The 24,010-nt window shown below is 40.9% G+C and overlaps 1 protein-coding gene across 5 annotated transcripts in view; it reads left to right on the top strand.

The window, feature by feature from the left end:
* The window catches only part of cadm1a (cell adhesion molecule 1a), a 342,257-nt gene that overhangs the window by 250,990 nt on the left and 67,257 nt on the right, over positions 1-24,010 (top strand). For all 5 annotated transcript variants that reach the window (XM_068600532.1, XM_068600534.1, XM_068600535.1 and 2 more), the window contains one exon: positions 11,650-11,796. In XM_068600532.1, coding sequence (XP_068456633.1) covers positions 11,650-11,796 — 147 coding nt within the window. The remainder of the gene's footprint in view (positions 1-11,649; positions 11,797-24,010) is intronic.

The raw sequence follows: 24,010 nt of genomic DNA on the forward strand, positions 1-24,010 counted from the left end.
GCATGTGCTCTCGATGTTAAGTGGCTTTCGGTGAGCCAGAGAGCGTGTAAACGAGTCTGAAGCTCCAGCAGCATCAGCTGACATTTGATGGGAAATATAACACTAAAATGCATTAGTTTGTTGCAAAAGAGATCACATCGGCATCTATTATTTCAGAATTTGATCACATTAACCTCCATGGTACTATTTGTTTGGGTAAGGTCCATGACAAGGGATCTGGAAAAATTGTTTGTCCGATTTTTCAGAATATTTTTGGATCTCAGTGGAGGAATCTCAAATGTATTGTGGGACCCTTTACCTCTCACTCACCTCGTGCCACTGGGATATAACTTCATATTACATCAGACAGGAAAATGTCCAGATCGATGCAGCTAATAACTCCTAAATCAGGATTGTTCTTATTTCCCGGGTAACAAAATGTTAACTGCTGCTATCATCCGTTATCAAAGGTTATATGGAGAATGAAAATAACCGACGGGACAGATATAGGTCAGTCAATTCTAATTGGCTCCAGTAAGAGACAACATTACGACCCCCGCCCATACAGAAAGGAGCTACCTGAGGCTGAAGAAATGGAGTGGAATGGCATTTCAGTGATTCATCGTTGAACCCGTTGGATCCCTTACGGTCTCTGCGGTGCCCCTCTCAGGACAAACGTTACCTCTTTTGAGTCCTAGTTTGCCGTTGAATGCATCCAATAGTCGGTTGTAGTGAACATTGCGGCCTGTAGGGAACGCTAGCGAGGCGCTTTAACTCTAGTTTCGATGTTGGAATTCCTCCCCGCATCCATCCAGTTAAATGTTTGGAACAACACTCTAAAATCAATTGTGGAACAGCTGTTGCATATTTATCAATAATTACTCTATAATTGCCTTTTCTTTTTTCTTTTTTTTTTCAAAGACTCATTTACATCATAGTAACACTGGACTTAACTGACATGCATATTTTGACTCCAGGCATTGCAGCTTCCCTTATCTAATGAGATTATTTCCATGAAGCAGCAATGCTTGGAATACATTGCCGTATAACTTGCGGTACCTGCTCTTTAAATAGCTGCAGAACTGTCTGGAGAAGAACACGCAGCATAAAGTGTTTAGACATATGGTTTAGCATGCAAATTATAGATGAATAGGATTGCTGGTTTTCTTATTTTAATTTCCTATTATTATTCGGAACAAACCCCAACGTTGCAGCACACTCAAAGCCGTGAAATCCTCCTCCTTTTTATATTTACCGGCATTGTCGAAATTTGCCTTGCACCCATTAGGCCCAGCGAGAGATAAAGGCTTTTTGTGCAGCATACGGCAGCAGCGGCGGTACAAAAGCCACTTACATGCTCACTGCAAGCATGTAACACCCTATAAAGCTCTTCACACCCTGCTCTTACATAATGTGTCACAAATCCACCAAGCATCAGTGGGAGAGGTCCTGTGTGCGTGTGTGTGTGTGTGCGTGTGTGTGTGTGTGTGTGTGTGTGTGTGTGTGTGTGTGTGTGTGTGTTCGTGTCTAGGGGTGGGGCTTTGGGATAACTATTTTATTCAAAGCCAAACAATTAGCAGGACTTTAGCGGTGGCTATGTCGGTTAGCTAGGCTGCCACTTTGGTCCAGTCTGTCATGACACTTTTAGACAAACATCCATGGAATAACTTTATTGATCCCCTTGATTTCTGATCATCATCATCCTCCTCCTCGTCCTCCTCCTCCTCTGGTCAATTTCTAATACTTTGGTGTTTGGTTTGTGCTCAGAAAAGCTGTGGATTTGTTCTCTAAATTGTGAAGCTATTAGGTCTTAAATGTGGCAGACAGAATACACTTCACGAGCTTTATATATATAACTGCCATAACGGTGTCCCATCTGGATCTCGGGGCGCTGTGTCTTTCAATGACACTTTTAAGCTCGGCAGTTTATTAGCAATTCAGTCAGATGCATTATCTTACATTTGAGTGAATCTCAAACGGGGGTTTCCACAACCACCAGCGTTAGCTTTGGTCTATTATGGATTATGTGGTTGAATAATGCAACGTCAGAATGGAAAAGAGAATATTGGCACTTCATTACCACTTTATAGCAACAAACATCGGCAGATGTACAAGTTAGGCCCCTGCTTGGGATATATATATATATATATATATATATATATATATATATATATATATATATATATATATATATATATATATATATATAAAATTTATTTTAAAAGATTACTCTTTAAAGGTGCTCCACATGCATTATTGAAAAAAGTGGAAGGAGTCATTTGTTTTTTTTCACTCCCTTGAAGTCTCAGTTTCTTCATGTCAGAGGGTTACAGAAGCACACTGCTACCATCGTGGGAAAATATATATTCATAATTGTACATAGCTAATCATTATAAGTTCCAAATGTTTTCATACTTATTCAAAGAACTCGTCATAAAGACATTCTGAATACAGAAAGGAGCTTGGATGTTGTATTGGTGTTTTGCTTTTTTCTCTTTTAAACGAAGAGAACTTCACTGAAAATTAAAACATAATGTAACAAATCTAACAAACCCTTTAAAACTTCAAGGCCACGCCAATGTGAAAATGTTCAATCACCTCTGTAATGGCTCCATTGTTGTTAGCATTAATTTACTTTGCTCAGGATTATGAATTTGGGGGAAAAAAAACTGCAGCTGTTTATTTTCAGTTAATGACAAAATGCTAAACAGTCCTTGTATGATGCATTGTAATGTGCCACCCACCGGGGCTCTATAAAACCATTCACTGCTCAGTAAAACTCCAAAACACATTATGAAATCCACAAAACATCAATAATGAAACAATACAAATGTGTGAGCACCTCTGTAGTTACTCAACAATACATATAAAGGTAGAAGCTGCTTTAAAAAAGAGTAAAAAAGATAAAATGCTTAGTTGATTCCTGCAGTTTATGGGCGCAATTTGCACAGACGAATGCAAGCTGCAATGTATTCTCTTTAGACTCTTAGAGTCTTTTTTCACTTTTTATTTTTATAGCAACACATAAAACATGTACGTTTCTTTCAAGACGCACATAGCCATTCATCTGGTTATAATCTCATTTTGGATGATACCCTTGGCAGAGCAGGGAAGCCTGAGGCAGTACTCGGCTGCTATATGTCAATATGAGCCGCTGAAGGCAGCGAACCACCAGAGACACAATCAGAAACTTATTGTGGCGTCTGGACATCAAACTGACCAATGGGATTCCATCCCACAAATCCTGTGTGTCATATCTCTCAGCTTTCCTCTGAACAGTCTACACACAGCTGAACTCATCTGTCTCCTTCAAATCCTCAACGAGGGATTCTGCTGTTTGAAGTGGTCAGGCCAAACAAGGATCTTGACCTTTTCTCGGCTGCCTCTGGCTGTCACAGCGTTCACATGGCAAGCTGCTTTTTTCTCTTTTTTTTTTTGAAGGGTTGTTCTGTTCTCGGAGATCGTGGTCGACTTTGACATGTTCCAGTCGTCTGATGCGTCAAACTCATTTTAAAAAGCAAAGTCGTGGGTTTTCCGCTTTGGTTAAACACGAAGGAGAATTGTTGTGCATTTCGGCTTTGGTCTTATCTTCTTCGGTCCGGCCATCACTTCTCTCAGTTCTAATGATAGAAAGGCGGAGAACATGGCAACAAAATGAGCTCGGTTGGTCAAATATAAACCAGAAAGTTGTTCTGTGAACCGTCTCACTTGCAATCTTACTCGCAACTTGTCAAATAAGTAAAAATCTTGGATTCACTGCCCCTCGGCACTTGAATCCGATGCACGGGGACACCCGTTAGCGCCTGCCTGCTTCCGTTTTGACACAACTGACAAATACGTGTAACACAAAACATCGCAATCAGCGGCGGTCACGAGATGGCTGCGAAGCTCCGTCAAGCGCAAACCTTTTTTCTAATCCCAAATGAAAAGCTCACTTTACCCGAACCGCATCGACCGAGTGAGGATGGACATTGTTAATAAAGGCACAGTGCGTGTAATGAGCGGACGTTGACACATCGTTCCTAACACGTGCAAAATTGACTCACTGGCTACCGAGAGCATCGTAGTTTGAAGCGTCCGGCCAACCAACTAAGCGAAGGTATTTAATGAGTGATGGATGATCATTTTTTTTACCATTGGCCTTGTATGTGTTGTCCTGTGGGACGTATTTCTTTAGCAATGTGAGTGCAAGTTCCATATCAACTGCATCGTTACGTTGCGTGGCCTGTCGCTGTTGTTGTGGTGAAGAAATCCGCCTGATATGTAACAACGGCGAACTTGTCGACTTGTCCAGGAAGATCACTCAGGAATCAACTCTTTGCAGTCAACACAGACACACACAATCAGACGCGCTCACACGCATCTGTGAAATCATGCAATCACACCGGACTGGCTGCAATCAGACATGGGTAAAACCACAGTCGCTCTCACACACACACACACACACACACACACACATATGTACACACATAAACACTCAAAGATGTGTTATTGTGTCAGCAGGAGCCGCATCATCAAAACAGGGGGAAATGATTGTATGCTGTTCAGTGCACTCCTTGAAATGTCAAAATGAAATTAATATCTCTGGATTGGTTGTCGTGATCACAAGCGGTGCAGAGAGCAGAAAGGCACGCAAATGTTAAGTCGAACAATTAAGAAAATACAATAGTTTATAAGATTACGTAATGTTGCGTCATGTTTCTTTGTGAGACGGTATGAATAAATGAACGTCTCCCAGTAAAACCCATAAAAAATTCAATACCAGTGCTATTACGACTAATAACACCACAGGGAGACACATTGACAGACCGATGCCCGGATTAATATTTCATATTTTCAGCAACCCTTTTATCCTTCAATCCCGTGTGCCATGGATTTGTTATCAACAAAACAAAATCTACAAATGAAATTGATGTCAGTTCGACAGTGGGTTTGATTTCCTGATGAAAATCTTTCTCACTGTCATGGTGGCCATCTGTGTGACCTAACTTATTATGCATACATTTTTTATTGAATCAAATGGGAACATGCCGCCGTTAGCCGAGGCAAATGGAACATGGCGTGTCTTTCCTTCCATTTCAGCCTTAGTGAATTTGGGCCTCGGGCTAGCTTTGTGCGGTGCGCGGTAGAGTGTCACTGTCTGACAACTTTAATCTGGGATTGGCTGCTTCGACTTTTTACATGGATGGCCAAAGGCTGAAATCCCCCCTTCCCTTAAGAGCCATGGGCCAAATATGTCACTGGCTATTGTTTAAAAAGTTGGTATAATAATAACACACAGGCTAAAACTTAAAAAGTGACAATTTTAACCATGTAGTATCTATTTGTATTTGTCAAAAAAAAGACGTTTAAGACCTAAAGTGTTGAAATGCGCAATATTTGTCGAATTTGAGATCGACATTTACATCCACAAAACCAAGAAACGCATACCTATTCTACATTACCCGAAATCCAAGAAAAAGAATGAATGTGTGTGTGTGTGTGTGTGTCTGTGCGTGTGTGTGTGTGTGTGTGTGTGTGTGTGTGTGTGTGTGTGTATTATATCACTTGGATTTCAAGCATTACTGGACAGTTTTTCTCACTAGATTCTTTTAAAGGGAGATACTTGTATTTTTTTTTCACAAGTTTTTACCCATTTGTTACACATCATGTTTACTTTACTGTATGTTGATTTTTTTTTTCCAAAGCATAACATTTTGTACCTGTCAGACAGCCGTTGGTTTTGTTACTTCAGTACTTTGAGTTACTCACTAAACACTGTGCTGTTAGAGATGCCAAACCTTTGGTTTGCAGCTCCGTCGATTCACAAAACAAAGAGTAAAGAAACACGGATATTGTGGAAATGAAGTCTCATGGGTACTGTGCAACAGTCACTTCAACACAACAATTGTGTAGAACCCAGGAAAGCACTTGCAGTGTATTTCAATAGTTTCGCAAACGTCTGTGCCAGCTGCGTGATGATTGTGCTCACGGACTAATTGTGTTCCTTCATATTTACTCTCATGTTACTCTGAAATGAACAATGCCCAGACGAGGCTGGGTGTAGAAAAGTCATGTAAAGTGTGCTTGAGGAAACAGTTTTGTCATTGTCAGCGAACAATAGCTCTCCAGCAATTAGGCTATCCTATAATTAAATCATATTTTCCAGCAGCTGCTCTGGTTTTGGCCGTTTGAATTGGAGGCCAATAAAGCACCGACATCTCTTCCTTATCTTGACCGCACAGTTTAGAGTTTCCTGGTCTAGATTGATGCAGAGTGTAGTAATATGTCCACCCTCGAGGTGGTATATTGCTCGGGAGATTGGAAAGATGGGCACTTCAAAGCTCGGCTGAATCAGTGACAGAGCTAGATATTTTGCCGACCGACTTTTCCGCGGCGCCCTTGACGGGTCGACATTAAAATACTGTACATCGGATGTTCTACTTTCTTCAAGCGTTTCCTCAGACTGCTGCTCAACTGTCAGCCTCTTCATCTGTCTAGTGGGCACATGAATGGTGATAGTTCCTTTATGTGTGTGTGTGTGTGTGTGTGTGTGTGTGTGTGTGTGTGTGTGTGTGTGTGAATCCAGAAGCTCATTTATGACGGGGAAAAAGGCAAATTTGAACATTTGGAGGAAAATGCAGCTAAGTGCAGCTAAGTCTAGCAATTGTATACGACTCCCACCATCTCTGGCGTGTCATTATCATAATGTCTCTTTCAGTTATGTGAGTTTATCTTCCACTGTTGTGCAGAACTGCCAGCTGTGTCTCACTGAGAGCTTCGATGTGAGCGTTTTGTTTGAAGGCAGTGTATTGTTAGTTCTGTCCCCCTGCCCCTCAGCTGGCAAACTTGATGCACCAACACTTGTCACACGTCTCGATGAGCTGTCTCTCACGGAGAGGCTTATAAGCCCTCGCCGGTTTGACAATGCCGCCATTTGCATTTAAAAAAACGTCAACACGGAGCTTCACCTTGTGTGTGTGGGTTGTCAGGCGCTCATGAAATATGCATTCGGTGATCACGTGGCAATATGCAGACATTATTTTTAATCGAGAACTTTACTTATGTGATCGACCTGTTGATTGAAACATGTCTCCATAACACCTTTTAAGAGTCCTAAACTCCAAGAGTTACCTTTTAGGATACGTTTTCCTCTTCCTTTAACTGCTCCTTTACTGCAGCCAGCTTAACAGCTTGTCATGCTCCATATATCACCGGCACAATGGGCACGAATGGATGGCTGGGGATGGATCTGTATCTGATGAAGGAATTGATACAATTGAATGGCCCTCACGATCATCTGAGCTAAACCCGATAGACCACCTCTGGGACGGTATGTTTGGGTCCATCAGACGCAGCCAGGTTGCTCCTCAGACATTACAGGAGTTTACTGACGCCCTTAGACCGATCTGGAAGGACGTCCCACAAGACACCGTCCGTCGTCTCTTTAGGAGCGTGCCGCGACGTTGTCAAGCACGCATACAAGCACGTGAGGGCCGCACAAGATATTGAGAAGCTTTTTGAGTTGCAGGAATTGAATTTTGGCTAAATGGACTAGCTCGCCACATCATTTTTTCACTCTGATTTAAAAAAAAATAAGCCCTCTGTAGGCTGAAACTTTTATTTCCATCAGAAGATGAGGCATCCTTTTGTTCCTAAGACATTAAACTATCCATATCAGTATATTTATCCAGCATGTTTTTTTTTTTTCACATTAAGATCTGATATGTTTTCAAAGTGTTCCTTTAATTTTTTTTAAACAGTGTATATACAAAATTGTTTCTTAGTCCTTTTAAGTTATACATGTTCACAATACAAGCATTTATTATTATTATTATTATTATTATTATTATTAGGAATAGAAGAAAACACCAGTTAGGGCTTCAGAAGTACAAATAAAGACCGTAAACAGCACAAATGACCTGATCACGATAATTATCGATACGGTACGTTACCCTTATAACGTTCAGTCTACTGTATAGTACAATTTCATGTGAAAAATACTTTCCAAATAAGTGAGCAACGCCTACTGAAAGTAGTGTACCAGTGTGTTTCCAACCAACAAATTACCCCCAAGTCTGCAGTGATTTTATTTTATTATTCTCTCAAAACTCTCCACTACCTCATTATAAAAAAAAAGTTATAAATGTACTAAAACATGTAAAACTATTGGTTTAGCCCTTGAAGGCAAAACTTGTTTGAAAGGTTGTCTGATAAGAAACTGTCCAGCTACAAGCTTCGGCCCATGTTTGTTTTTCCCTTTCTTTTTTTAAGTGACACTCCAAACACAATTGTCTTTTTGGCTCAAGACCTTCATGCCAAAAATATTGTTAAAAACAGCTTTGGCTTGCAGCTTTAAACAACCTTCGCCTAGCAATAATGTAAGAAGTCTTTTTCCTGCAGCGCCTTTGACAGCGGCCTGGCTGACCGCGAGGGCACATGGTTGTTGTTGTTGTTGTCGGCCATTAATTAGTGTAAAGCCCACCGCCTCCCTGCACCACCTTTCAGCGTGTCAGAGTTGTTTATTTAGCACAACAGGAACAATTAGGCAGCTCACATGGCAGCCGCCACTTGAATTCAGTCGGACCTCCTCCCCCTGACTTAAAACACAACTTAGCAGACACATTGCAGCACCCTGCTGCTGCCTTGTAACCTTCAGAGGGTGCCTTGAAATGCACTCTCCAGCATGTTAGCGTATTATCATAACCAGATGCCCACCTTACCGCCCACCTCTGCACATGTTTGAAAAATGAGGCTCGGTCTTGAATATTAAAGACGGCCAGGTTCATTTATTTAGGGCTGCGTTCGGGCCACCAAGGGATGCTCATTTGAATCTCGTTTGTAAAGCTGTCTATCCTTATCCGTCAGCATCAGAGGATGCAATTTCTCTCTTCCCACCTCATCCTCCTTGTCTACTAAATGGCAGGGATATTTAGAGGTGCTTGACAACTGAGGCATGCAAATTAGCAGTTGATGTTTTCCGCTTTCTTTTGAGTTTATTTCGTTTCCCCCCCTCACCATACCGCCTCTGAGTGGGTCTTTTTAGCCTCTCTGAGTAGATGTTATTTGTGATGCTATTTCTGTCGCTACGTAGGAGGAGAGTGTTCGGGTGGATTACAAAGACTTTATCCATAAGTTTTCTCTTAACCTCAATTACAAGCTCGGCAGCGTTTATACGATCCGGTGTAACACTGGCAGTCCACAATTACATTTGTGTAACCCTGCGTCTCTCAAATGAATGACAAGTAATTCACGAGAACACCCAACTCCATTAGTGCGTTGTAGCCTCATATTGAACCACCTGTTTGTAATAGCTGTAATATTTTATCGTGGAATGCTGGTACAATGGACTGCATTTCCAAATTAACAGTGATAAAAAGCAGCAGAGGGAGAGCGGGGACTGTATTTATCAGTGGCGGGCCGTCAGGGCCAGCTATGGCCTTCTCTGCTGGCCTGAAGAGAATCACAAAGTTATAGCTATTTTATAAAATAACATAACACAGTGCACGGAAAGATGAGCATGAACATCCTCAACATCCAGGAGCATTTCCAGGAGCATATTCAGCTGGCATAGTGGCCAAAACCACGGACCGCCACTGGTATTTACCTTTTACTGAGAGCATCAAACACCAGGACTGAGTCTCAGGTTACACAATATCAGGCTAGAAAGTCTCCAATCTGACATATCTTGCACGGCAGCTGGGTTGCTGCGATATCGTGTGAGAATCGCGGGTTCATAAATCACGCAAATATCCATCTTGTCGAGCTGTGAGTGATGCGCTCGTGGCTGAACCGACGTGGTTTGCGTAGCTGCCGCAACAGCATGGAAAGAAGAGCAAAAGAGGGCCCTATAGGCGTTTTGAGACGCAGGAGATGATGTCGCTCCTCTTCGGTCACACGGTTCGTAGATCTGATTGGTTGAATGTGACCCTGTGATTAGCGGTGATGGACAGATGGTTCGTCCAATCCCATGCCAAGAGTTTTGTTTTTCCTATGACGGCTTCTTGCATGGTTCTGTGGAACAAACCATCTGGCGCGTCAGGTTAGCATACGTGGGGTGTCAGAAACACATTTTTCATTTTATCCTATATCATGTGTTACAGTGGGAAAAAATATTTGCGTCGAGGACGCCTCGTGAGGCCCTGATGAATTTTTTTTTTTTACAACAAGCCTGCATAATCTATTGGACAACAGGAAAAAGCCAAGCAGGTGTTCAGTTTAATTGGTTCCCCTTGTAATCTGACGTGTGTCCTGGAGGACACGCAAAGACCGAAAAATGGAAAATCGCTAATTTCTTGTCGTCAGATCCTGGCATTAGGGACAATTTGTTGGAGTTTGTTCAATACAACTTGGTAAAAATATTATAAGTTAATGTGTTAATTCGTATTCTAAAAGCGATTCTGTATTTCTGATTGTCTGCTCCGTCAGTCGGATGCAATTTTGCTGCCGAATGTTTCTTATAAGATATGCACACGCTTCCAGACAGAGGAGACACATTAGTACACCTGCAGTGTGCTCCTAAAAAAATCCACCTCCACCTTTTCCTAGTATTTTTGTCGAATGTGTCTCACAGTGATGTTTCTCTGTTACGGAGTAGAGTAAACATTTCAAATACAGTTACTTGGAATCCCAAATTGTTGATTTGACTTTTCACTTGCCTGCTTGTGTTTGTCCACGGCTCCCCGCAGCCTCGAGCGCGTCTGTGTGCTGCATCTCACCACGAAAACATTGCGCTGGGAACTGATAACTATAGCAGCCACCTCTGGCAAGCTGCCAGGTGTTCGCTTGTTACGATCATTTAAAATAAACCAAAGCCGTCAACCGGCGACAATGGATGCAACCCCAAAGCGAAGTCTGAGATGTTATGACTGTAGTTTTTCAAATCAAAGTAGCACAGAGATAGACAGAATCCATTGTTCATTCCACAGGTAGAGATATTGTTTGTGAAACAAGGAAGTGGAGCAATCTGAGCCGCAGCTGAAGACCGATCACGGCCGTGACCGATTTTTTCTCAGCCCACGGGCTTGTTGACTTTCCCTGGTCACTCAATTCTATTCATTTCCCGCGGACATGCATTAAAGGGTTTTGGTCCGCCACTTGCTACAGGTTGCCAATAACAATTAAACGTTAAATTAAACCAAAAGACATACTAAAGAAAGGAGAATAAAGGGGAATTTGCATACAACAAACTGTCCTCGAGCATTTTCTGCAGTGCTTGTGTTCTATTTTTGCTTAATAGCATACGACAGCATTTTTTATTTGTTCATATCCTGATTTTTTATCGACTATATGCCGAGATATTTACTTGTCATAGTAGGCGAACACTAACGGTAGCACACGTGAGCCATCATGCAGATACCAGGCGTCCGCCATCAAAACAGATCAATGGAATTTGGCGACAATTCATTTCATTATTTACACCTGTGCTTCAAAAGGTCCTTTTCTTTTTTTTCCACACTGCTTTCTTTTGATCCCATGTGCGCTAATCGCTTCTGTAGACTCCTCCCTCCTGCTTTGCGTAAACACACCTGCGAGTCGTTGTAATGACGAGCCTTTGAACCCTTCAAACGACTCGTGTGTTGGAAATAGTTTCGCTTGCCTTGGGTTTCCCCTCACTTTTTTTTTTTTTTTTCCCGCCGCGTGTCGATACAGCTGTGCTAACCCATGCGTTCCTGTCTTTGTCTTTTCCAGTGGTGAGTCAGAACCTGGTGACGGACAACGTGTCAGTGGTGGAGGGCGAGATGGCCATCATCAGCTGTCGGGTGAAGGACAACGACGACTCCGTTATCCAGCTGCTCAACCCCAGCAGACAGACCATTTACTTCAGAGACATGAGACGTGAGTGCCGCGCAGGCTTCACTTGACGGGGAGTAGCTGTGTACTGTCGCGGCGAACAATCATTTTGTTTTGACCGGATGAAAATGAAAATGTTTCATTCAAAGGCGTCACTAATGCAGCCAATTTCAATTTTAATTATTTCCTCCCTCATGTTGCAACTGAGAGACTGGAACAAAATGAGATACCGACATGAACGCAACGCGCTGATGGGACTATTGCTGTTATGCTGTTTAGTTTGGCATTGTTTCCCTCAAGCAGTTTTGATTCATGGTCAGTTTCTTCCGAGCAGAGGGTCAAATATATATATATATATATATATATATATATATATATATATATATATATATATATATATATATATAATTAGCTATCTGATGTGACTCGCTAAGCAGGAAGCATTGCATGAATGCACCAATAGAACTAGTAAAGCTTTTACAACAATAAAGTCCCAGTGGAATGTTTATATTATAAATATGTTTATATATTTATACATCAAACTATTATGATGACTCCAGACAGACATATTTTACGACCCCAATTTAGCTAATGTCATGTCCACTTCAATACAACATGATTGTAATTGTATGAATTAAATACTATACTTAAAGGGTGAAGCAGAGGAGTGAGACCAAACATACTCGTGTACGATAATATATGGCAAAAAGATAGCACAGTTACAGTCTTAAAAGACTTAACATTAATTGTAAAGTCTGCCCAGGTTCTTCTTTCACTAAATATTCCAGATTATCATCCTGCACTTGATACACAGTACAACAGTAGCTGTTTAGGAAAACATCATAGATCATGTGCGGGGTTATTATGAGGCTGTCGGAGGATAAAGTAGGCTATAGCGTGTAGTAGACACTGTCTGCAAGTGAGAAATCATCCAGCGCTGCCATGTCTTTATGTGATTGATATGGAATGTGTTTAATTATAGTCTGAAGCAGTTTGATGTGATCAGACGACATGGAAATCAATCCCAGTGAGACATATATTTATGTCAGTTCCACTGGTTCATTTTGCAGGCAGTCATAAAATTAGACAGACATTTTACATATCATTTGCATTTTGGTAAAAATGTTGCCGAGCCGTAGTTCGACGACAAATTTTGACGAATCGGCACAAACTTATATAAAGCGTGTAGTTTAACCAAATCACGTGAATGGAGACGGCCGTGAAGCTGTAAAACATTGATTAATATTCTCTTACATTACTTGCACTTCTTCCGGGGAGCTGCATTAAGTTTGACCCACTTGTCTGCTGTAGGATTAATACAGAATGAGGTTAATACAATCTACCAAACACGGTTCGCTTTCAGCATGTCCGCTTTAATAAAAGCGGCTCATATCCCTAAACATTTAATGACCTGTTGTGTTTATTCTTATCCTGCCCAATTATAATGTCACATCTCTAATTAGCCGTGTTCAGCTGGACATACTCTCTGGTCTGTCTTGTCAGGTTTGGGGTTCTTTAATTATATCTTTTGAGCCCCTGAGTGTAAAATGTATAATATATAGTCGACCTCTGTAACTATACACAAGTAGTATTATGTTATAAGTTAAAAATGTACAAAGATCAGCACCTATAATTCACTAATGGTGTTTACCGTGATGCATTTTGTGTGTGTGTGTGTGTGTGTGTGTGTGTGTGTGTGTGTGTGTGTGTGTGTGTGTGTGTGTGTACATGGAATTTGACTCCGCTTACACATTGCTCTCGTCGTACATATGATGTACAAATAAACAAGAAAAATATAAAAATGACAACAGAGTCAAGGTTAAGATTTAACTAGTATCTAATAACACAGTCACATTCATACGTGTACAACATGTGTGCACATATTCTACGTACGTAACTACAACATGATATACGTTTTTCTTCAGTCTCTTTAAGTGCTTGCATGGTGAGAGAAAGACTTTGGTTTTAGGGTGATGGTTACACCAAGCCTAACTTCACCAATACCACAATAATTCCTTCAGCTTTTAAGTAGTATTTCACCACTGGAAAAATGGTCTTGTCATACAATGATGCTCTCTATAAAGTAGAAAGGCACAAATGTTTTTTAAAATTGGTACTACATGGACAGAAAAGAAGAAGGGGCCGTGGTGTTTTCTATCGGTAACAAGGTGGAATACCTCCAACACCCGTAATCTGTTTGCTGCCGCCCTTGTCAGTCGTGGGCTGCTCCCCATAGCCACCGCTATCAGAAAGGCTTGACCGGAGTTCCTGTAAATATAGGCGGTGAGTCGGTTTATGCTACAATCAGCTTGCCGGAGTAGGAAATAGTTCTCGCAAAAATATTTTATCCGCAATTGTGTCGACTTTGCATTGTTCCCTACGTCTGAGGAGGCGAGGATTTAACAAAGAAACGTGGCGCTGGAGTGAGTTATTATTGGTTGGCAGTAAAGTACTCGGAGCGTTGTGTGGCTGAGAGCTCTAAATAACCCTAATGATGGAGAGAACGCCGAAAAGTCTGCAAAACTTTAGTTTGTATTCATTTCAAACTGGAGGACTCCTACAACTAGAGGTTTTAATAAACCCAACGACACACGGGATGCAGGACATCATCTTATATGTGGTTGCTGTGCCAAACCTCCCACCCTGAACACAACTCATGACATGTGCAATACATTGTCACGCTTCCTGGATTAGTAAACAAATGATGAATAAAGTAATGTATGTAATGAATGTAACTCAATTATGTTTCCTCCAAATTATATTTGGCAAATCCAAATAGGGAACATATGTTGTAGAAGACGGCTTTTTAGAATAATGTCTCGTAAGTATTGGAAGATTTCAGGTGTATGATGGATTTTTACTTTTGTAAAATGGACAATTATTGTGCAATCAATTCTAGAAAAACTGGAGCAGCGCTAAATGGCTGCTTGAACACAGCTACGAGGTAAACGTGTCGAGTGTCGAATACGGTTTCATTCTTCATTGCATGAAAAACAAAGTGGCTTCAACCCTGACGTGGAGTTTATTTGTTATTTTAGCTATTGTTATCTGCTTTAGCCACTGGTCCACTCATTGCTCTGCTAGTGTGTGTGTGTGTGTGTGTGTGTGTGTGTGTGTGTGTGTGTGTGTGTGTGTGTGTGTGTGTGTCCATCCCTACTCCCACACATCGGTACTGAACAAAGATGTGTTCTCCAAGATGCAGCTAGTGATGAGAGAGCAGAGAAAATACATTTTATTTACAATGTTAAAACAATTCTTACATCCCTGTATTGTTTCCAGTTATTGCTAAATAAATCTGATTTCAACCACTTGGAATAACACAAAGTGAATTGACAAAGTATTACCTGGAAGTGAGTTTAATGCTTTCATAACAAAACTTTACAATATTCTGTAAACTACACAGACAAGTTTAAAACAATTCCAGCCACAAGCTGTTGTGGCCGTAACAACGACTTAGTGAACATAGTGGAACATTTAGCGGGCAGACATTTTACTCGGGTGATGGTGGAGACCAAAACTAGAGTAAAAAGGAGAATGAATATTGGGACTAATATTACAACTTTAAATATAATGTTGTTGCATGTCTGCTGGATGTGGAAGTTGATGTTATTTACTAACATATTAGCCATAATAACCTGTTAAACTGAAGGGATATGAGGAATTTTCTATTCATGAGTTTGTTTCAAAGTGTGCAGTTTTAAGTTCACGGATAACTATGAGGCACAGGTTGCAATTAAGTCCTTTTTAAAAGATGTCCTTTAAAGTTATCTATGTTCATAAGCTGCATGTCCAATATTATTATTGCTGTATCTTTTCTCTATATCATGATATATTTGAAACGGCTGCCTGTTGTCTTGTACAGTTGGTACATGTTTGATATATTTTGACTTGTTTATTGAGCTAAGACTTCAGCTGTGAGCACAAACATAATGTACATAGTTTCATGACATATTAGTTCTTCCTGGCCCCCCTGTGAAGCAAGTGTCAGACCCTCCTCCACACTCACCACCGCTCCTTAGTCATGTTCACCGCCTAGCAAACACACCCTCTACATTATATACAAGGGCACACTGGCAGAAAGGCTTGGCGCGTATGCTAAACCAAGCTCAGTATTTATCCGCTGTTGTGCCGAGCTGCAGTGAGCCGACTCCCGCAAGCTGGCTGTCAAGGGCAAGGTGTTTTTTCTTTGATGGGGGGGCTCCTTGATCTCCTGTGATCCCTCCCAGGCATCTCCGCCGCAGCTGCACTGCTTCATTACAACATGGCATCCACCAGGCAGCCTCCAAACAACATCGCCCCCTTCAAAATATCACATCTGCCATCTCCGTCTGAATCCACAGCGGTGGATTATATTTGTGAGCGTGAGATGGAGAGCAAGAGAGGGTAAAGAGACAGAAAGGAAGGAGTGTTCTGAAAACCGACTGCAGTTACACACTGAGTAAACCCTACTATGGGTCACCATACTGTTACACTTCATCTCCACTCAAAGTAGTTGTGATTTCACCCCCGCTGTGTAAAAGTGCTACCTTTACTTAGGTAAAAGATGATGGGTCACCACGTCCACCTCACACGAAGCAGCAACTTCTGTGACAAGAAGAGGTAATGATGCTTTAATATGCATTGTTGTTATCACTATTTTGAGTCAGAGTTTGCACAGATGGGGATGTTTCCAAGACACAATGATCTGTTCAACATGTGAAGAGTGTGTCTTGAGGTAGTAAACACCCAGCTGGAATGAGCTCTAACTGCCATATGTTATTTATTTTGTTCTTACCCAATGTAAGAGACACGATCCTTCAACAGCTAATGTCGTGTCCCTGAAATGACCTTTTTTAGTTCTTTTGCATAACTTTCATTATCAATTACAGCATTGGCGGCGATGCATTTGACACGACACACTTCCTAAATTATGTCATCGCCGAAGGTTTTTGAAATGCAGAAAGACAATATGCAGTTATATTAATACAATGAGAGCTTCTTAATACCATTTACAAACACATGGTCCTTTTAAAATGAATGCTAATATCCAAAATCCACCAAGTCTTCAGATAAACAATCGTCTACCTCTTACTTCACATGTGCGTAATTGTCGAGGCTTTGCAGCATGAATAAGGTTGATGAACAGAGATGCACAAGCACATCCTAATACTGCAGCATTTCTACCGGAAGCTGCAGGCAGATCTCATTTCTATTCAACCAGAAACAGATGCAAACTTCTGACATCACTCAGTAAAGCAAAAATATCTTCTTCTTGAAATACATGGTTGCTTGTATAAAAAAAAAAGACTAATGGGAGCACTCGAGCAGTGACACGCAAACACTGCCCTTGTCCTCCTGTGGAGGAGGGAAAGATCGCAGCTTCTGCAGCAGTGGGTGATCCGTCCACACGAGGCCAGCGAGGTTCAGGGTTAAAGGCTTTTTGTGAAAACAGCTTAATAAGGCAGCTTCGAAGGGAGTAAAAAAAGTGTTTATTGTATAACATATTCCTTCAGGAAGGACACGAGTTGACCTTCAGAAGCGAAGAGCCTGAATTTAGCAAGAATATTACTTGTGATTAATGGCATTACTTAAAAATGTACGTGTGAATATGTAAAATATTTTAGTTACTATATATTTCATGATGGGTACTAAGACTGCCACGATGAAAATGGATGGATAAATGGATGGATAGATGGATAGATGGATAGATAGATAGATAGATAGATAGATGTATCGATCCCCAGTGGGGAAAACTCATTTGTCACCAAAGACAACAAAGTGCACAGCAGACAAAAAAATTTAAAAAACACATTACAAAGAACAAACACCAGAACATGCCATATGAAACAAGACAACAAGACACGTAACCAACATACAAAGATGCTGAATTTAAATCTAAAAACCACAACTAAAGGTGTTCATTCAAAAAAATCTAAAAATCTAACCGCTGCCGGGACAAAAGAGCTTCTCAGTCGGTCTGGCGAACACTTTTGCATCCTGATCCGCTCACTGAATGAACTTCTGAGTCCTTTAAAAACACAGTTTAGTGGGTGGCTTTCAGAAGAAACAACAGATGTGCTGTGGTAGTTTTATTACACAATCATGATCTACATCATGAATGGGCAGAAGAGTTGTCCTTGATACATGGTGTTCTTCACCCAAGCCAAGAGAAAAGCAGCACGCATTGGCCTTAACGTCATGTCATCACTCATCGATTGCATGCTGCTCTTTCTGAGACGGCGACCACGATCTCCAACAAGAAGTAACTGTTCGTCTTTACACTTGAAAGGCTTCTGGTTTGTTAATGTCAAGTGGAAACAGCAGGAGGGAGTCCAACTGGAAAATGATAGCTGACATACATACAAGTCTTGCAACTCACTCTTGGCTTTGAGTGTTTGAAGTAGCTCTTCTTGTTGTGCATCTGTCTTTAACTATGAGAAAAATGTTCTTGAAATTATTTCTGGGTTAAAAGGGTCGTCCTGGTGTTTTGAAGCGGGTGTGTACTGTAAGTACGTAGGTCGCATTTCTGGTCACCCGAAAAATAAAAAGTCTTATATTGTTACCCATTTTTGCTCTGGTCTGAATAGATCAGTGTATTACCTATAGTAGAGGCGGGTCAGTACACCCTTAACTTGGAGAACCAGCCATTATCTCTTCTCCCTGCCACTTTACTTGGTTCAGATCCGCCAATTTCCCACAATAACTCTAACTAAACCACGAGGCAGCAGCAGCGTAATTGCTGTGTTCTGAGTGTTAAAATTAACAATGGAATATTGTGGCTTTGGCAAAAGCAGAGACAAAGGCTTTAGTTCTCCATCTGACAGCTTTGTCATATTGTAAACATAGTTTACAGTTAATTTGATATAGATTTTTTCAGGTGCGCTGTTCTTTTAGGTGTTTCAGATACAATAAATGTGCAACATGTACTTGCCCATGTGAGGAGTCAGAGTGGGCAGTCTGACATTTAAATTGGGAAATTCAAATGGCACGATGTTCCATGTGAAGAGAGACACGATAGTGTTTCCATGAAGATTACACCAAATATCTAATAATTGTGTGTAGTCTTTTTTTTAAAGTGAGAACCGCAATCTGAGTCTAAAGCAGGACGTTTGCTTATGTTTCAGCAGAATTGGCTCAGAAATACAGTGCAAGATCCTTGTTGTGACCATTGTGTCTCAAGTACCAGTATGTGTTTGTAAAGAATTGGGAAACACTGGGATAATGAGGCTGATATAAATACACACAATATCAACATAATGCTTGAGAAATATTCGAGGTATTTTTTTGTTGTTGCTGTGAAAAACAGAAGTGCCGACTGAAGGACGGATTAAATCAAAACGATAACGTGACTGATAATAACATCGTGAGACGGAAAAAGAACTCTTGGGGGATTCTAAAAACTCCCACAATGCAAAAATGCTAAAATGAACAAAAGAACAGGCAGTACTTTGATTACCGTCAGCTGTGCCAAAAGAGAGAAAAGACCCAGAGTCTGAAGAGCTGCTGAAGCGCTGCTAAATGTTCCCATTCTTTGGGTTTGGGTGGTGACGACTCCACTATGATGTAGAAGCCTGGACTTCACCGAGAGTGGGGAGGAGGTTTTTTTTTTTTTTTTTTTTTTTTGTACGAATGTAATTACCCCCGGCCTACCTCGCCTCACCCGTTCTGACACCCAGTGAAAAACTTTGATGTGCTCCTCTCAAAATCTAGCAGCAACCACTAATCACAATTGATTGCAGACACTTAGGCGAGGCACACTCATCATCCATCGCCTGCTCTCTCTGTATGGGAGTCATCTTCGACCAAAGCCGGAGGAGAAATGATTCGAATGAAAGAAAGAATGAATGAAGGAATGAAGTTGAATCCAGAGAGGGGGAAGAACAAGCAATATGAGAATAAAGTCATACAGTCAGCACAGGTGGAATGGGTGGGAAAGAGCCATTAGAGGATGTATTGATCTCAATTCTCTTATGTCTTGGATTCAAGTTTATTTTCACCTCATCCATTCGACTCATCCACTCTAATTCCATCTTCACTGCTTCTTTTCAATGATGAGATCATGGCGGCTTGATGGATTTTATTCATGATAGCTTCAAAACACGAAATTTGTATTTATCTCCACTCAGGGTGACCATGTGAGGCAGAACCGAGAACGTAGGAGATTAAATGCTGAATAGGTTCTAATGCAGAACGTCATCGAGTTGTATTGGTCATCATTTCTTTTATGACCTTAGATTGGTGAAGATGACCACAATGATCAAACAAATACATTCATCCTTCAATGCAAATGGTATGGAAACGGAAAAATACCATATTTTATGGTTAATAATCAATCAATCGTTTAATTTAGCATCTTTTTCATCAGCAAATCCTCAAATGTTTTTGCACACAATATATGCTGAGAGGAGACTCGCCGGAAAAAGTCAACGCTAATGCTGTTTGTTATTTGATCAAACACTTTTAAAAGCATGTTTTTATCTTGAAGAACTACGTCCTCTCTTGGTGTCGGTTCTGACTGTGAGACATTATGATTCCCAACTCCCCCTGTCCACATGTCAAAGTGTCCTTGAGCAAGACACTGACACTTAAAGTGTCCCCGATGAACTGGCCAGCTGTGTGTGTGTGTGTGTGTGTGTTCGCAAGCACTTTGTCCTTCTCAAGTTAGAAAGTGCTATCTAGACGCATCCCATTTAGTGTTTAAGTGCTGACTGGTAATGTGAGACTGGATCTGACTCCATGACCACAGGGTCTAATGCAAACATTAAAGTATTTGGGTCTCATTATTTCATATGTATCGTAACACAATACTCACATTACATACGCACGTTAAAAGAGATCGATGAAGTCATCCATCCTCTCGATACCGGCCACTAAGCTACGAGTGCCTACAATGTAAAAGATGGGCGACAAAATCCACAGCCCTCACTCCGGGAAAAATGCATTCAGAAGTTAAGCTTGACGTTCATAAGTCTGAGTTTGGCCGGGCCGTCACGTTAAGGTTTGTTTTTGTACCAGCAACACACTTACATGCAACTGCGAGAACGACTCCACCCACGTCAAAAAAATAAAATAAACTCAATGAAAAGATCTTTTGCTGATCCCAACCTCAATGGCTCAGGCTTCTATAGTCCTAGCGCAACCTTTCAGACTCTATTCTATCTACTCATGCATGCACACGTTCAGTTTCACACTGCACTAATGTAACACTATTCACTTCTCTGGCACCCAAAGTTTACTCTCCTCAAAATGTCTTTTTTCATAGTTTCCTTTATTTGCTTCAGAGAGTGGTCCACATACACATCATTATGAACATGCAAATACATACGGAGTGCTGACGGAGTACAGAACAACAGGATTCATTAAAGCGAGCATCCTGTTTACCTGCAGTAATCTGCATGACAAGTGACACTGCCCTCGGTACCTCGAATAGGAAAAAAAAAAAAGAACTTTCTCTTTGTCACCTACTTCACAAAGTCTGCTCCTACTGTACCGGCTTATCGCTGCTTTTTAAATTAGCTTCATCGATGTCAGCAGTAAAAAAAAAAAAGTGGCTGATCCGATAATGGGGCAGCCTTTCAGAGTTTGGACAGACTTCTCCTTCAAAGACTTGACTATCATGTACCTTTGTCAGACATCTGTGATGTCCTTCTCATGCTATCAGATGTGATAGAACAAGAGAAGATGAAGAACAGGGCAAAAAAGAGCACCGAGCTAAAGGTCACCCTCTATTTCTGTCCAAAGTAGAGAGCATATATATATATATATATATATATATATATATATATATATATATATATATATATATATATATTCTAGTGTGCGCTGACATAACAATGAAAGAGCGGTCTGCTGTGTTGTTCCCGTTCTGTTTGCCAGGAACGCCACTTTTTTATTTCTGAGGTATACCACTGTGTTCAACCCCGCTGCGTGAACTAGACTGCTCTCCATCGTCTGTCCTTGTACCTCTTTGAGCCTACAGTATTGTTGCCCTGAGCTGTGTCCTTGCCACAGTGTCTCAGTTCTCAATGTGTATTAGAAGGTATTTATTCATGCAGCTCATGCGTACACCAAAATGCCTTATTTAGAAGTGATACATAAAAGGATTATGAGATCCCTGAGATGTTCCTTTTTTAAATGGATTATATCTGATTGCAGGGATTTTGTCGAGTTGATGGAAGGCAAGGCCATTGGCAAAGAAACAAGTTATTTGATCTTTGTGCTGTTCAGAATCCAGAACTAAGACGCTAACATTGTAGCATGTTTTAAAATGTGTGTTATTGGCTTCAGAGCTCCAAATAACCAGCATTTGGTCAACAACTCGGCTGTTGAGATCCGTGACGGATGGTCCCACTGGTTGGTGTAAACCAGAGGTTTAAATTTTTTTTACATCTTGTACCAAACCAAATGTCCGACTGCAGACTCGTACTCCTTGTCATTGCATCAAAAGGTTTGTCTAAATCTGAACAGGGCCAGTGTTGTCTGTCTTGACTCTTTTGGATCTCGTCCGAATTATTGATATAAACCTGGAGTGTAAAAAAAGGTACATCATCAGGATTTCTTTTTTATTTTAGTACGAGACCGGCTGTGGAGATATTTACAAACCAAGTATGTTTGCTCCAAAGCAGGACCAGGCCGATCTCAGTTGATCACAACATCTGTAGGACAGCGTATCGAGCTGATGCATTTGAGAAACATCTTTACCAAAGTTACAGGAGCCAAACCAACAAAGCATCTCTGCTCGAGCTGAAAGTACAGGCAACAGGTGACTGTTAATGGAAAAGTTGTGGTTTCCAAAGCACTTCCTTGGTTAAATGTTACGGTTGCTTTCCATCTCTTCTTTTAAGTGGTTCTTGCTTTCCATCTGGACCCACCGGAACTCAGCCTTCCTCAACAGCTCGTGGAATATTTGTAAGAAAAAGAAAAAAAGGTGAAATGCATTGGAACATAACAGGAAATGTCAACTCTAAAGGAAAGATACACAATCGAGATCAAATATTTTTGGACATGCACTGAAATGGAGAATATAGGTCCATTCAGACAGTTTGGGAAAAATGTGTTTTGTGAACTTTAAAACATGCATCTAGTAAAAACCCAACAGACAAGCAGGAACCTGAAAAAGAGCATTATAGCCCTTCATAAAACTGTGTTTCTCGACAGCATATTGTCCTCCAAAGCTCATAATAACTACTTCAGCTTGAGTCCCTACACTGTTTTGTATTTCATAACAGAACTACCAATACTGAGATGCTTACACTGCTGCCAGTAACCTTTACCACAAGGCCTTCGATTCATCTATTATACATCTCCATATATCTTCATCATAACAGCAGCAAAGTACGAGTAGTTCTCCCTCCGGAGCAGCTCTGCCTCTGAAAACAGGTTGTCGGCTTTTTTCAGTGCATCTGTATACTGCAGCATCGGTATGTTTTAATCTGGCAGTATTTAATTCAATTAAATCATTAGGATTAGAGTCTGACCTCTCATTTTAATGAGGGCTAACAAGGCTTTTGAATGAGCTACACTAATTAGGGGCGTATTATTCATGTGCCACAATAAGGGCTTCATTGTGCTTGGATAAAAGACTCTAATAGCTTCACTAATGGAAATCAAGCATTTAAGTTTTTTTTTTATTATTTTTTTTTATTCGCGAATGTGAAGAACGTCGAGCGCAGGGAAAGAAATGAGCATTTGCATTAAAAATAACCTCCTTGTTTGCTGCATTTTCAGATTGCTTGGTATGAGGTTTTTTTTCCGTTGTGTCTTTGTACTGTGAAGTATCGTCAGCAGACCTTCCTGGCGGGATAATCAAAGGCAGAGAGAAGTGGGACGGTGGCGGCAGCACATTATGTCACGTACAAAGCACCCAACAGCATGACCAGGTCTTGTTGTACATGTTTCATTGGATTGCGTCACATTTTTGATGCAGATTTTGGTGCCGCTGTCTATGATCATAAACATACGACCAACGCAGTATGATCAGTTCATAGCACTGTACAATTATAGTCATGAACACTTTGTTCACCTTCACAAATTGTATGACGAATACGTCTTTTTTCCATTCCCATAGCTGTAATACATCATAAGCGAGTAATGAGAATTATAAAATAATGATACCTTGGCCTTATAAGTCACTTCACTCCATTTTGATTTGCTCACCACATAATAAGCATAAGGACGGCACAACAAGCGAGCTGCTTCTCATTCCAATGCCCAACATGTACCAACGAGGGCCTTTAAAATAACAAAACGTAAAACATGTTCACAGGCGACAGAGTTGAAC

The sequence above is a fragment of the Clinocottus analis genome, unplaced genomic scaffold (assembly GCF_023055335.1).
Source record: "Clinocottus analis isolate CAN_PGR_092001 unplaced genomic scaffold, fCliAna1.0.p SCAF_5, whole genome shotgun sequence".
NCBI classification, from domain to species: Eukaryota; Metazoa; Chordata; class Actinopteri; order Perciformes; family Cottidae; genus Clinocottus; species Clinocottus analis.